We start from the raw sequence: 15,167 nt of genomic DNA, 5'->3' as shown, positions 1-15,167 counted from the left end.
GAAACGGAACCATCATTTCCTTGCCAAGACCGCTGTTTGGGCATCACCCAATGCTGTCTGGGCAACCCACCACTCCACACACAGATTTGTATTTCCACATCTTAGATTTCTATTTCAGGGGGTCTAGGACAGCTTGTGAATATGGCCTGACAAAAAAGAACATCTGCCTGAAGAGATGTCTTCTTTAGTTTTGGGGCATCCTTGGCTCCCTGCCACTATAATTTACCAGCAAGCAATCAGAGTGAAGTTGGATCAATACCTTGTTCCTTACACCAAAATAAATTTCAGATTGATCAAAGATTCAAACATAAAATTGAACATATAGAAGTGCTAAAGAAAACTTGGCTACATATTTTATACTCTGAGTGTGGGAAAAATCTCTCCAAGTCTGGTAGAAAATCCAGAGGTCATAAAGCAAAAATCGACTGCATAAGTTAAAACATTCTGCAATACGAAAACACAGTCAACAACCATAAACACCATCCTTTTACCTATCTCACTGGCAAGGATTAAAATTTTGACATACCCAGTGTTGGCAAAGATGTGAAAAAATTAGATGTTATCATACACTAATGTTGGCATGTAAATTGCAGATACTACTTGTTACAATTCAAAGTGTACTGAGCAACTTCACTTCTGGGAACTCATCCTACCTGCACAGGATATTTGTTGTGCATTGTTTGTTATTGTGAAAACTGGGACGAACCCAGCTATCCATTCAGAGGAGAATTGTTTAATAAAGTGTGATATATCCTTACATGTGTTAGATTTTTATGTACTGACATTGAAAGCTGTACAAAGTATATTAAATAAAAAAGCAAGTTTAAAGATACAGCATATCTAGCAAGTTCTCATTTATATTTAAAAAACAATATACATATTCATCCATTACATTTACATATATGTGCCTGTACAGAAAATTTCTAAATGACACACCAGAAATGGTTAACAGTGATTGACTTTGGGGAGTAGCACTAGAGGTCAGGATAGAATTGATTTACTTTCACTAATTTGAGTGTGTGATTATTTTTATTAAAGAAAAAAGAAAACTTAAAAAAACACACCTTACTCTCCAAACTACATTCCCAGAGGAGAAAAATAACCTACATGGTAAATGTCAAGGGATACTGAAGTTATTAATGGCCAAATTTCTAAACAGGAAGCATGATTAGTTTTTCTTGGGAATTTTTTAAATGCAACAAATTACCCAAATAAAGGTGCTTGAGTGTAAGAGGTGTTCCAGTACATGAGGAAGCATCTTGAAATTTCTCAGAAAATTTCATAGAACCTTTGAAGGGCATTCATTTCCAGAAACTAGGCAAGTGGATATTTATTCTAAGAAGGTGTTTATATTTTGTGGTCACAGGCTGCTCATAAGGTTGGTCAGTAGTTACTGCATAAACCAATGGCCGAAATGTTACATTTACTATTACTTCTGGGGAAATTTTTTTCTGTGCTAATTTCAGTGACTCGCCTCCTGAGGAAGTAGATGTGAAATGGGATGAGGTGAGGATTGTCCAAGGGGTCTGAGGACACGTACATCTGCAGAGAACAGTCCAATCCAGTGGGCATGTCCTAGCCGGTTGAGGATAACAGTGAGGAAGGACTGGTGATACTGATCTGTAAAGCTGGCCAGTTCTGCTCCGTGCAGCATGCAGGCTCTCATTGCTGTGTACCACGTCATATTTGCACTGATTATTTTGTAAGTTTTGTTTCCATAGTCTAAGGTGTTGGGGATGGGATACATATCAGATGTATTTACACCATGTCCAGAAGTATCTAGAACAAGAACAACAACAAAGATCATTTGCAGCATCTGGAGGAGGCAGGGGGAGGCAAAGCTTAGCATGGGAACCTGCCACATGGCCCATGCTGTTAACAGCAATGTTTTTCTTCTCAGAACTGACGTCTTCAAACCGAGGACACTACCTGAAAGCACAGGTGATGTTAAAGAATTCAAACACTTAGGACATTTAATGAATGAGTTTCTTTAAAAATATAAACATATAATAAATGTCATTTCTGGAAGGTTTCCCATTTTGAACATCTTTTGTCAAACTGACCACGCTGGTGGAAGGCATGTGACCCAGGTAGGTTTCCTTCTGCTGGCTTTCCTTGTTCGGCCTAACACATGTGCTCCCGCAGAACTTAATACTGACGAGAGAATATTGGCATATGCCACGTCATCATATACTGCACTGCAGACATAATTTGCAAGTGAGCATTCTCAAATGTAACACTTTATTAAACTTTTCAGACTGTATGATCGTTATCATGTCTAATGTTTACATGTATACATACATAAAGAAGCTTAAAAATTAATTAACACTTAGAAATACAGCCTAGCAGGCATGACTCAGTGGTTGAGTGTCTACCTATGAACCAGGAGGTCACAGTTCGATTCCTTGGAAGTCAGTGGTTCTGCTTTCTACTTCTGAGATCTTTTTTAGGAAGAGATAATTTTATTTTATTTATTTTTTAAAATATATTTTTATTAATTTCAAAAAGGAAGGGAGAGGAACATCAATGATGAGAGAGAAGCATCCATCGGCTGCCTGCTGCATGCCCCACACTAGGGATTGAGCCCGCCTTTTTGTTCTGTATCATATTATGTGCTTGACAGGCTAAATTTTGAGAACTTAAAATACAAAAACAAGGTAAGGGTTTCTTAAGTGTTTGATCTAAAGTGGCTTGGATTTCTTTCTCTACACGGGTTTCACTCCATGTGGGCTTGAAAAGGAGCATGATAAGGTGTGACTCAACTCTAGTCCTGACCCTACATGGCTAAGAAACCTTGGGAAAGTAGTTAATCTCTTAAAACCTCACATTTATAGTCTGTAAGGTCAGAAAGACCTCCTAAGAGGGGTGTGGGTAGAATTCATTGAGATTTCTACAAAGAGCACTTACTCTGGTACCTGGGATATAGTAGGCACTCAATAAATGTTGTTGCTTCTTCTCCCCTCTCCTCCTGTTGTCACAATCTTCCAAATAAAAATGACAAAGTGGGAATTCAACTTTTACCTGAAAATGTTACCTCAATGCATGTTGTAAAACCAAAGTGAAATTAACCAAGTAAATTGTGATGGACCACACTTTTATCATCTGCTGTTGTTCCTTTCTTTCTTTCTTTTTTTGCTAGAAGTCTGTTTGCTAGCCTGTGTATGAAGTGTAAGGTTATTTATATAAAACCAAATATCTATTTTAAAATTTTAACAGTTAGTAAAATTAAGGTAACTAAAATTTCTTGTATATGTGATCTAAGCACCCATTTAACTGTGCTCCCCCACTAATGTTATAAATCTGTATTTTCACCTATATGAATTTCTCCTTATGTAGTTGATTCCATCAGGTTTCAAAACATAAGTGACTTTGAGCAACATGATTTTGCCACTCATTTCTGTGAAAAAGAAAGATCCATTGGAAACCAAGTTCCAAATTGGGGGTGTTGACTTTGCCCTTGACTCTCTTTTTATTCAGACATTTTATCTTTCGTGAAGATAAAAATTTGAGTAATCACTGTCCAGGAGTCCTCAAACTACGGCCCGCGGGCCACATGCAAATACAAATATTGTATTTGTTCCCGTTTTGTTTTTTTACTTCAAAATAAGATATGTACAGTGTGCATAGAAATTTGTTCATAGTTTTTTTTTTTAAACTATAGTCCGGCCCTCCAACGGTCTGAGGGACAGTGAACTGGCCCCCTGTTTAAAAAGTTTGAGGACCCCTGCGTGTAGACTATAAGAATTTGAGTAGTTGAATAATATGGTTTGGAAATAACAATAAAGAGAGTCATTATTTATTAAACATATATAACCCAATATATACAGAGATCCTGTGAAATAGTTTTATTCCATTTAATAGATGCAGAAGTCAAGGTTCAGAGAAGAAAAGAAACTTGACTAACCGTTTATTTACAGAGGTAGGGTAGGAACCTAGAGCGGTGTGAGCTCCAGTGCCCACGCTCTCCACCACCACTACCCTATACTATCTCCCAAAGAACATATACATTGTTCGTCCCCAAATATCAAAGAGAGAAAGTGGTCAGGAGTACATTTCTAGAAGAGATCAAACTCAAGGTCGTGGAATGAAATAATTGTATTTAATTTGAGTGTGTTACTTATCTTTTCTAATCCTCAAGTTCCTCATTTGTAAAATGGGGAGACTTTTATCTACTTCCTAGATTCGTCATGAGGATTTTATGACATAATGCAGATAAAGCCAAGGCACAACGCCAGGTACATCATAAGTATGCAAAGATATGGCATATTGGAATTATTTCTCTCCTTGCAAGACTCTGCTCTTCTCATAATACTCTTGCTATAACTGGTCTGGTATTTTCTTTCAGTTCCCAACCACTATTGTGATTAAGTGATACCGGTGAACCCAGGAAACAGGGTTTCCCTGGAGCTGCTTTTCCGAGGATGGGTTAATACTTAACATCATTAAAGGGTCCAAATGTATGAAACAGTAAGAGTTATAATTCCTATTGCAAGTAAGCATATATACTAGGTTGCCCAGAGTTCCACATAGCTCCAGACACAAAGCATGACCTTCTACGGTTGCATAGTACAGGGAAACCTAGCCCTCAGTGAAAGCATGAGCTATGAGCTATTGTTGTTGTCCTCACAGGGCATTCACACTGTTCATGGACCCATTGGCTACTTGTGGTAGTATGGTTTTGTTACTTCACACCACAAATCATTGGGTGTTGTCACCATCAGATCGAGAAACGTGCTGCATGCCATGTTTAGTTACAAAGACCATTTTTGGCATTCCAAGACAGGAGTAAGTATTGAGTTGGTTTCTTTCCTTGATTCTTTTCCAGCATTTAGCAATCCTTTTAATTGCCTGAACAGACATATAATCCCAGAACAAAGCAATAATACCTTTTAATATGACCAAATGGATGCCTAAACTTGGCCGTCACTCATGTGGTCTTTGCAGTCTATAGAACCCCACTAGAGGGCATAATCCTGGGTTAGCAGAAATTAAAAGACTATGTATATAAATCTCAAAAAATCAGTGCCTGGCACTGTTAAGCTATGAAACTGTCAGTTATACAGCATGTAAAACAAAATGGAAAAGAAGAGTGAATCATATAAATGAAAGGAATAAAGAAGCAAATATTTCTTACCCTGCATTTTCTCACAAACAAACCCATAACCTTCTTTTCCACAGTCTTCAAAATACCATTTTCCAGTGAAATGAAAATTAGTATTACTTGACAGCAAAGCACAGAGAGGAATGTGCTTTTGAACTTCGGTGGTGTTATGACTTGGAATCTAAAAGAATAGATTTTCCTTAAAGGTAACATATAACATTATCATAACACCGACATTTTTATTAAGGACATAATTTTAAAAATTCAAACACCATTTTTCTTTTGTTTGCATTTAATAAATCTGTTCACAGATCACTTCATAACCTAAGACATAAATAATTCTTGTGATGAGTAATTACATTTATGGAACATGTGAAAATTATATATTGCATTATTAAAATGAATATATTAATAATTGACTAATATAAATTTATGCCTATAAAATATAAGAGGAATAAAAAAACTTTAGTAAACAAGTCTTGAGCAAAATCTCTTGCCAATTTCTAAAAAGTAAATCTTAACACTTACATTTATTATATCAATTGGAGACCAGTTAGAATATACCGCACGCTTTCCACTTAGCCATTTTTCATAATCATCATTTTGTAGCCCTATCCACACATCAGTGGTCTGTCCATAAAGATTCATAGTAATGAAAGCTGAAAAATAAGAATACATTATAAATTTCAATGCTATATAATCCATTTGGGTAATCAGCCAATTCTGTTTATAGCTACGATTTTATTTAAATGACAGCAAGACTTAACTACCAGTCAATTGTCAGAATTTGTTATTTTGTCCTTATTAAGGTAATGCAGTCTTTCACTGTTGTTTCTGCTTAAATTGACAGAAATTAGCTGGTGAAGCCTGGGATTTCATCGTATCATTAACAAAACAATTTCCAATGTTCATTCAATGCTTTTCTTAACAAAAGAGAATTTATTTGCTATATTTATACTAAGTATATAATTGCCTAAGTATCTAATAAAAGCATATAGGTGAATCTAAAGGAATCTAAAAAATTATGCCATGCAATTATAATAGATTTTACCTCAGATTATTCTGGCCCTTTGAAATACAGATCAGATCTATGTCTTTATTCTCTTTATTACGACTGGTGAGACAAAAGGTTCCAAAGCAACAGTTTATAGGCAATGCAGTACACGAACTTTTATAGATGTTATGATCTAAGCCTTATAGGTAAAACGGAAGAATTCATGAAAATACTGATTTGGAAATGTTAGTATGTTGGGGGAATAGTTTAATAAATACTTGAATAAAAATAGTTATTTGTGCCTGATGAACATTGACTACCTTGCTCCACCTTGTTTTCAATGGTGACCAGTGTCCCCCCTTCTTCAACACAGAAATCTTGAGCAGACGTCCAGTTCTTCCAATCACTTGGGCCTTTGGGGATTTTCACCAAAAGGCACTATAAAAAATGTCAACAAAACAAAACAAAAACCTCCGTTCATTTCCATATTTTTATAATGAATTAAAAATTTCCCAAAGATACCATGGATCAGCCTTGAAAATTCTTTGTATTTTTTTTGCTCAGAAATGACTCTCTTTTTTTTTTTAATGCTTTGAGCTGCTCCAAGGTGTGAAAATAAAAGAAAGAGGACCAGCTTTCTGGGGAAGTGAATGCCTACCTTGCACTAGCATCAGGCAGGAACAGAAGCAAGGATGTGTTTTGTCCTGCAGGATATCAGAACAATGTCTTCTGCTCAATGAGAAATAGTATTCCTTCTAAAAAGAAACCAGCCTGACTGCAAAGTGTAGTGTGGCAGATTTCATCTAAATCTGGCTAATAGTGGCTTAGTTCAGTTTCAACGGCAAATACGCTTCCTCACTTGAAATGAGAGAGAAATACCAGGGACTCAAAACTACATTAGTATTTAAATTCACTACGAACTTGGAATCAACCATGTGGTCAGCAAGTGCACAAGGAAGAGCCAGAAAAAACAAAACAAAACAAAACAAAACAAAACAAAACAAAACAAAACAAAACATGAGTCCAGTGGGAGGAGAAGCTAGGGCAGGACCTAGGGAGCCCAGGAAGAAGACACAAAGGAGAGGGTGGTCAACATTGCTAAATGGAACACAAAAGGAAAGCTGTGGGATTTGGCAGTGAGAATTGATTGTTGCTCATGAAGACTCAGTCGTGGTGTAGCAGGGGTTACTCATTACAGGAAGAGAAATGAAGCAGTAACTACTCTAGGAAGAGAAATGAGAGTTGAAGAAAAGCTTCCCACTCCCAAAGCTCAGTAAAACTTAAACATGTTAGTAGGGCCTGATGGAGTCATGTGGGGGGGGGGGGGGGGGAGGGAGGGAGAGAGGGAGGGGGAGGGGGAGGGGAGAAAGGATATAACAACTGATCAGGCTAAGTTCCAGAGAAGTCAGGATAGACTTTATGCAAAGGGTACTCCATCGGTATATTCTCTCATCAATGAACATAAACAACTCTGGTTATTAATAGGTCAGATTTCAAGATCTTGCCATTGAGAAAATCTCAACTACAAGATAATTCTAGGGTAGCATGGAAGCCTGCCCCTGAGAGAGCTTCCTTCCCCAACCTCCTCTGGAATGACATCCTTACCCATTTTTCCTTAATTTCTAAATTTGTCTGCCTCCCATACCTCCCCCTGCCATAACTTCCTTCAAAAGCAGAGGCTAAATGTTGTCCCTCTTTGAACATCACAACAAAGAAGGTCACCAATTAATATGTATGGAATGAAATACAACCCAATAGAGTTTGAAACTGCTGTCAAATGACATTGTGAGATAGTCTAGATTTAGTCCAATGGCTCTCAATTGGGGCCACTTTGTCCCTCAGGGGATATTTTGGTAACGTCTGGAGACATTTTTGGTGTCACATCTCAAAGTGGGGGGACTACTATAGGCCACTAGTGAGTAGAGATCAGGGAGGCTGCTAAACATTCTATAATGCACAGGTCAGTCCCCCAGAACAAAGAATCCTCCAGCCCCAAATGCCAGTAGTGCCTCTGCAATTCTTTTCAGGACTCGGTCCGATCCTGTCACTCTTTAGTGCAAACCCTTCAGTGATTTCACACTGCTCTTAGTATAAAAAGCCTGAAGTTGAGTTACCAACTAAGAGAGGAAGTAAGTACATTTTCAATTCTGGTTTCCTTTACCTAGTTTGCTTCACAAAGAAACAGAATTGGTTATAAAAGATTTTAATTTTACAACAGCTGCCCTTTTATCTGTTTCCTTCATTTTTCCTCTTTCCTCTAATTACAAATTCCAAAGAGAGGCACATACTAATTATTAGGAAGTCTTATCATTTAATGTGAATTCACCTTGTGTTCAGATAGTCACACTAATGAACCATTCATAAATACCAATGAACCTCGTAGGTTCAGTTAGCTCAGTAAATCTCTCCAGAAAACACACACACACACACACACATACACACACACGCTCCCCTCTTCTTTCTTCCTTCCCCCCAACATTGGCTTCAGTCAAGCTTGACTGTGGCACATTGCCAGGACTTCATTGTTTCTAAAAATATGACATATTTACTAACACGCTTCAAAAGGGTGTCATAATAATTAAAGCAGACCAGCAAGATGAAGTACAGCATCCTTAATTTTAAATTGTTTATTTACTTGCTAATTTACAAAATGTGGTCAAGTTGAATGGATCTCTGATTATGACTGTGAATGAAGGATATCCTCCTGTATTCCAAACTAGTTTTGGACATAAAGTTCTCTTTTGTTTCAAAGTCATTTCCAGCTTAAAATCTGAAAATAGGATTCATGCTCCACCTGGCAAACTCGGTGCTTTCCCAACGTGCTGACTGGCATTGAATGGCCCGGTCAGTGCTGCATTTATACCAGCCTAAACCTGGAGTCTTCCTCACTCTCCCACTCCATCATCCCTTCAATGCTATCACTTGGAAATCCCATTTCTCAGAGTCACCCACTATTCCCACTGCCCCACATTCTTTATCAGCATCATCTTAGTTCAAGCTACTAATAATCTCTTGCCTGGACTACTGTAATAGCTTCCTAACTGCCCTTACCGTTCTAACTCCTCTTCCATTCTATATTGGCACTGTAGCTTGAGTGATTCTTCTCAAAATTCAGTCCTGATCATATCCTTCTTTAGTTAAACCCTTCAAGGATTTCCCGTTGCTCTTAGAATAAAAACCAGGAACTCTAAGGCGATATAACCCTTGCCTATATCTTTCGTCTCCCCTCTCATATTCAGGATCTCTATGCTTCCTTCGATTTCTTAACTATGTCACATTCCCTCTCATCACAGCACCTTAGCACATGCTGTTCCCCCTACTTCTAATGTTCCCTGTCCTTCAGACCACTTCAATCAGGTCCTCCTATTATACATTTTATAGAACTTTGTAACACTTGTTCATCATACATGTCACAACTTTAAATTATACAGTATTTACCTGACTGATTCATTACTGTTTATTCCCCCTCAAATCTATAAGCTCCAAAAGAGAAGGGATTGTTTATATTTTTCCTAACCATTGACTTACCAATATCCAATATAGTTAAATGAATGAATGAATAAAATGCTGCGAATTTGAATACGTTTTTTAAAAAAAGAAGAATGTTTTTTAAGACTATGTTGTGCATGAAATAAAATACTAGCTCAAAATAGCCATTAGCACTCAATTCAGGTCCTTGAATAAAAACGTATAAATAGAAGCACAAAAGTTCATCTAACACACATACACACACACACACACACACACACACACACACACACTTGGAATTCCTTCCTCCTACAGTTCTGCTGTGACAAGTCTCTTAGATGAACCACTCCTCCGGGGGTAATCCCTGGTCAAGCCTCTTTCATACCATTAAACACAGAGGAAATCATTTGTAAACATTAGAAAAAGAGCTTAACTTCTGGTATCTCAGTTTTAAAACTCTAAAAGGTGGCCCTTAATCAACCAAGTTTTTTTTTTCTTAGAAATAACCAATAGAAATTAATCCTAGAAAGATGACAAACAAAAAATAAAGTTTGATGGGACATAATATATTGCAACTCATTCAGAACTGTGATGTGGGCAATGCTTGTTATTGCTGTCGCCCAATTTTCCTTCTGTAGCTTTTAAAAATTAATCAGGGGGACCATGCCCACGGGGCTTTCCACTCCTCTCAGCTATCAGTCAACTTTTCTAATAATCTGATAAAGTCACTATTCCAATGTGTAGATGACAGACAAGTCAATCTCAGAAATATTTCTCTTAAACAAAATAAAGGAAAGTGATAAGGCAAATGAGAGCAAGCCTCTTGTGGTGGGATTTTAGCCATTCATAGGCAGGGTAAGGCACTGGGGGTGGGGAGGTGCACTTAGGGGTCTGAACCCTCGCTCTGTAAAAGGTCACCTTCGTGTGAAGCCTGCTGTGATGGTTTCCTTAGTAATCAAATCCTCTGAATGATTGGAAGAGCAAGTTGTATTACTGTTGCATTGCTGGGCAAGTGTTGGCTACACATTAGAATAACGAAAGAAGGTTTTAAAAAATACTGATGCCTGGATCCCATGCCTATCAATTAAATCAGAATCTTTAGAGTGTCACCTGCACCTGGATAGTTTGTAAAAGCTCAGCTGTTGAGCCTAAATATATGATCAGGGGCATGAATCCATAATCTAGATGTTAGTTTTCAATAAAGGCTTTTGTTTGTTTGTTTTTAAAAAGATTCTGAGCTATGTGAAGGAGTTTTAATCATGCTTCACAGACAGCTTTGGAAAGCCCTTCTCCTCTCATGCTTTGCTCATGCCCCTTTCTATTAATTTCTAAGGAAGTATTTGCTTGCTCTTTGCCCTGGGTCTGCTCCACTGTCATGCTACCAGGCCCATGTATGTGTCTACATACTCCCTGTGCCTACACAGGAGGAAACATGGAATAGAGCTAAGCCATGTGGCTAAAAATATTTGGGGAAGGATAATAGCCAAGGACTGAACCAAATGAACCGTTGTGATTTATTTCTCTAATGCCAAGAATTTGAATTGCCATTAACATCCTCTTTTATACATGGGAGGAATTATGAGTTAGTAACAAAAACAGTTTTGTTTATGTTTTGGGGTTGGTCATTGTCTGCATACAAAAATGTGATATTTAGACAAGATAAGCTTTTTCTGTACCTGCTCTCTAAGACCACTGCCAGGATGTACTTGTTATAACAGTAGCAAAAAAACAAAACAAAAAACTAGCAGCTACAAGAATTAACTATAAGTGGATCAAAACCTAAGTATAAGAGCTTTTTTAGAAGAAAAAATATGACACCAAATGCAAAAAAGAAAAATTAGATAAATTAGACTTTAAAAACTATACACTTAAAAATGGTGAAGATGGTAAATTCTACATGACATGAATTTTACCCCAATTTAAAAATATCAGTGGGTGCTCAATTAATGTGTCTAACATCCAAATGGCCCCATTTCACAAATTAACAATGAGAGGAAGATCACAAAGGAGAGAGAATGCCCTGCCAATACAACTGAACAGGCAGATTAACTATTGGCTGTCGATGAGCAAAGAGCAAACATTTATAATTTGGGATGCATTTTAATGACTTTCACCTAAGGCCTATAAAGTTATTTTATTACAAAACATTAGGAGTGGAGAGGAAGTCTCAGCCTTAATTGGAGGCCACATCAGAAATAATAAATCTGGTTTACAATATCCCCACTAGCAATTCAAAAATTTTTCAGTTCTGCATGGAAGCACCTGCTTTATGAGGCTCATGATCACATTGACTGAGCTATGTTACTAGTGGGTCAATTCATAAGGCAGGCAGAGTTCTATGCAGGGACGTGTCCAGGCAGGAAAGACACGAGAAGGACATGATGGAGCCTGGGCCCCCTGAAGTTAGTTGAGAACTCATTGGGAGCAGGATCTAGATGTACACATGCACACATGTGCGCACACACACACACACACACAATTTCAGGGGTCACACTGGCATACAGCATAATGAGTGACGGAATATAATAACACTGAATATACAGACAAAGGGTGGCGTCAAGGCTGTTTCTCACAAACACTTCTTATCCCAAGGGGGTTATCCCTAAACGGAAAACTTCTCAAATCTCTTGAAAGTTGTGACAAAAATATTCCAGGTCCAGTGGACAAATCATGGGTTTTCAAAGCCACACCCACTTTTTGATTACTTTCTAGAATTGATATCTACAAAAGGGAAACAAAGGCAACTTTTGAAAGTAAGTTTACCTTATAGTTTAAATACAGCCATCCTTTGGGACACAGTCCATGCTGCTTCGGTGTATCTTTCTCTTTCTCTATGGGCCAAAACCTTTTTCGCTTACAGATGCTGGGCATAGAAACTGAACACTCTTCACTAGCCCAGAGTCCTGGAGGGGAAAACGGGTTAGAAATGACTAGAACCAAGGGTAACGTTCTCTACCGATCAGTATTTTTATGACTGCCTCAGTTTATCACAGGTTGTTTTTTAAATCTAGAAGCTGAACTCAATTTAACTACGAATCATGAAGTTCTCTAGTGACCAAAGTTAATTGGTCAAGGGGCAAAATCAGTAATTCTAATTCAATAATGCAAATGCAAAAATATCTAAACAAATACTGCAGTTGAAATCATAGAACTGATTAAAGTTCTAAGAGTATTTGACTTCATTGGGAAAATAATATTTTGTAGAGTACTGCCTTTGTTTTAAAATATTCAACTTCAATGTGAAGAGAGAAAAAAGATTCTAAAACAATAGATGATCATTTCTACTTTATAATTTGTTCAAAAATATAATAATGTAGAAAAAGTAACTCACAAACTTCTAAGAAAGGAGCACTTCTTAACACTGACCATTAAACAAAATAGGCTCACATCTAGACATACCCGCAGGAAACGTATCCCCAAAGTCCTTAGCCTCCTGGAAGATGTTTTTGAGTTTAGAAGAGCTATATTTTCAGAGAAGATTATAGAATGTATTTCATTAGCATTCAAGCTATAATTTCAGAACAGGGCAAGGATGCATGGAAATTGCAAGGGCAGATTCAGTTTTCTATGTGAGAGCTATAAGCCAAAAATATGCTGGCACTTTGAAGGCGGGGCTGGAACGCTGTTTTAAATGCAGATTAGCTGCTATACCCCCAGAATCACAAAACAGCCTTTCTTGTAGGCTGTTGTGACACCTGCTGGTAAAAGCGAGCCGATTAACCACATGGTTTTTCTTTTCCTGACTTTCTCTGTAGATGCCCTTGCATCAAGGATTGCTTTCCGTATTCATCCTGCTCCTGACTTTGGGCACAGGTTTGTTATGGATCTGTTAGAGTCGGGAACATCATTACCTTTTATTGGATAAAAAGAGCGGGGTGGATATAAGTGGGCAATCTATCCAAATAACACTGTACTGATGAGTAGAATTTTAAAAAAGTCTTCAACATAGATATACTTCTAAATCCCACTTGCAAACAGTTGGCGTTCTAAAGCAAGCAACAATTAATGCCAGGTATTTTTTCCCTATTTTATTTTATTTATTTTTAAATTTATTTATTTATTATTGATAGTATTACAGATATCTCCCATTTCCACCCTCCTTGCCTTCCCTCCTCGCAGCCCCTACCCACCACCCAGGTCTTCATTACCCTATTGCCCGTGTCCATGGGCTATGCATATAAGTATATAAGTTCTTTGGTTTACCTCTTCTCGTTCCCCCAAGCCCACATCGAGGTATGTCAGTCTGTTCCATGCCTCCCTGCTTTGGGTCTTATTTTGTTGGTCAATTCATTTGCCAGTTATTTTTTTTTAAGGAATACTGAATTGAATGAAATTTTTTCTTAAATGGGAAATTGGCAGTAAATTTCTCAGAGGTTAAAGATCTGGCCAATTATAAATCAGATACTAGAAAAAGATAAAAAATGGGCTCATATTGAAATTTCATAAAGAACAGTATTTGGCACACATATTTTTGACCCACTTTCAAAGGACTCATTTTTGATGCTTTTTTATTTAGTTCATAAGGGAGGCCTTATCTGGATGTCAATTAATTTCAAGAACATGAATTCATGGAATAAACTGTGGGAATGGCTGTTCTTAAGCCTGAAGATGAATGAAATGGAACACATTAAATTCAAAAGCAAAACAACCAAACAAAACTTCCTCACTGAGCTAATGCAATAAAAGAGAGATGTTATGCCTCCTGAAAATTATCAGTTTGTATTATAAACCTAAGAATGGATGAATGAAATAACCTGTTATGGATGAAATGAAGACACATCTCTGGCTGTGGTTGTTCTTAGGCCCTTCTCTTCCTTTGTCCCAGTTCTGATATATTACTGGTGCTCCATCTCTCCAGCTGTAGGAAAATTAAAAATCTTAAGGTCTCCTCTCATTCTGCATTTTCAATCTTCAATACCATTCTTGGCATACTGGGGTATGGACTGAAGGCATAATAGAAATATATATATATTTATCCTATATAATAAAAGGGTAATATGCAATCCTATATAATAAAAGGGTAATATGCAAATTGACCCTAACAGCAGAAAGACTGGGAATGACTAGTCACTACGACACACACTGACCACCAGGGGGCAGATGCTCAATGCAGGAACTGTCCCCTGGTGGTCAGTGTGCTCCCACAGGGGGAGCTCTGCTCAGCCACAAGCCAGGCTGATGGCTGCCAGCACAGCAGTGATGGTGGGAGCCTCTCCCGCCTCCTCAGCAGCGCTAAGGATGTCCGACTGCAGCTTAGGCCTGCTCCCCGCTGGCAAGTGGACATCCCCCGAGGGCTGCTGGGCTGCCAGAGGGATGTCTGACTGCCAGTTTAGGCCCGATCCCCCAGGGAGCGGGCCTAAGCCAGCAGGAGGACATCCCCCAAGGGGTCCCAGACTGTGAGAGGACACAGGCCGGGCTGAGGGCTCCCCCCCGAGTGCACAAAGTATATATATATATATCCTCACCCAGGATATGTTTTTATTAATTTTAGAGAGAGAGGAAGGGTGAGAGAGAGAGAGAGACAGAAACATTGATGTGAGAGAGAAACATTAATCCATTGCCTCTCCTATGCATCTGGACTGGGGATTGAACATGCAATCTAGA

The 15,167-nt window shown here is 38.1% G+C and overlaps 1 protein-coding gene across 2 annotated transcripts in view; it reads right to left on the bottom strand.

Annotated features, from left to right (window-relative positions):
* The window catches only part of PLA2R1 (phospholipase A2 receptor 1), a 104,892-nt gene that overhangs the window by 7,428 nt on the left and 82,297 nt on the right, over positions 1-15,167 (bottom strand). For both annotated transcript variants that reach the window (XM_070422895.1, XM_070422896.1), the window contains exons 19-24: positions 14,318-14,421; positions 12,327-12,466; positions 6,416-6,533; positions 5,630-5,760; positions 5,135-5,282; positions 1,541-1,779 (exon numbers count right to left, since the gene is read on the bottom strand). In XM_070422895.1, coding sequence (XP_070278996.1) covers positions 1,541-1,779; positions 5,135-5,282; positions 5,630-5,760; positions 6,416-6,533; positions 12,327-12,466; positions 14,318-14,421 — 880 coding nt within the window. The remainder of the gene's footprint in view (positions 1-1,540; positions 1,780-5,134; positions 5,283-5,629; positions 5,761-6,415; positions 6,534-12,326; positions 12,467-14,317; positions 14,422-15,167) is intronic.

The sequence above is a fragment of the Myotis yumanensis genome, unplaced genomic scaffold (assembly GCF_028538775.1).
Source record: "Myotis yumanensis isolate MYYU_CA2020_CCGP unplaced genomic scaffold, mMyoYum1.0.hap1 SCAF_8, whole genome shotgun sequence".
NCBI classification, from domain to species: Eukaryota; Metazoa; Chordata; class Mammalia; order Chiroptera; family Vespertilionidae; genus Myotis; species Myotis yumanensis.
The sequence above is the reverse complement of the archived record's forward strand: the minus strand, read 5'-3'. Positions and strand labels throughout refer to the sequence as shown.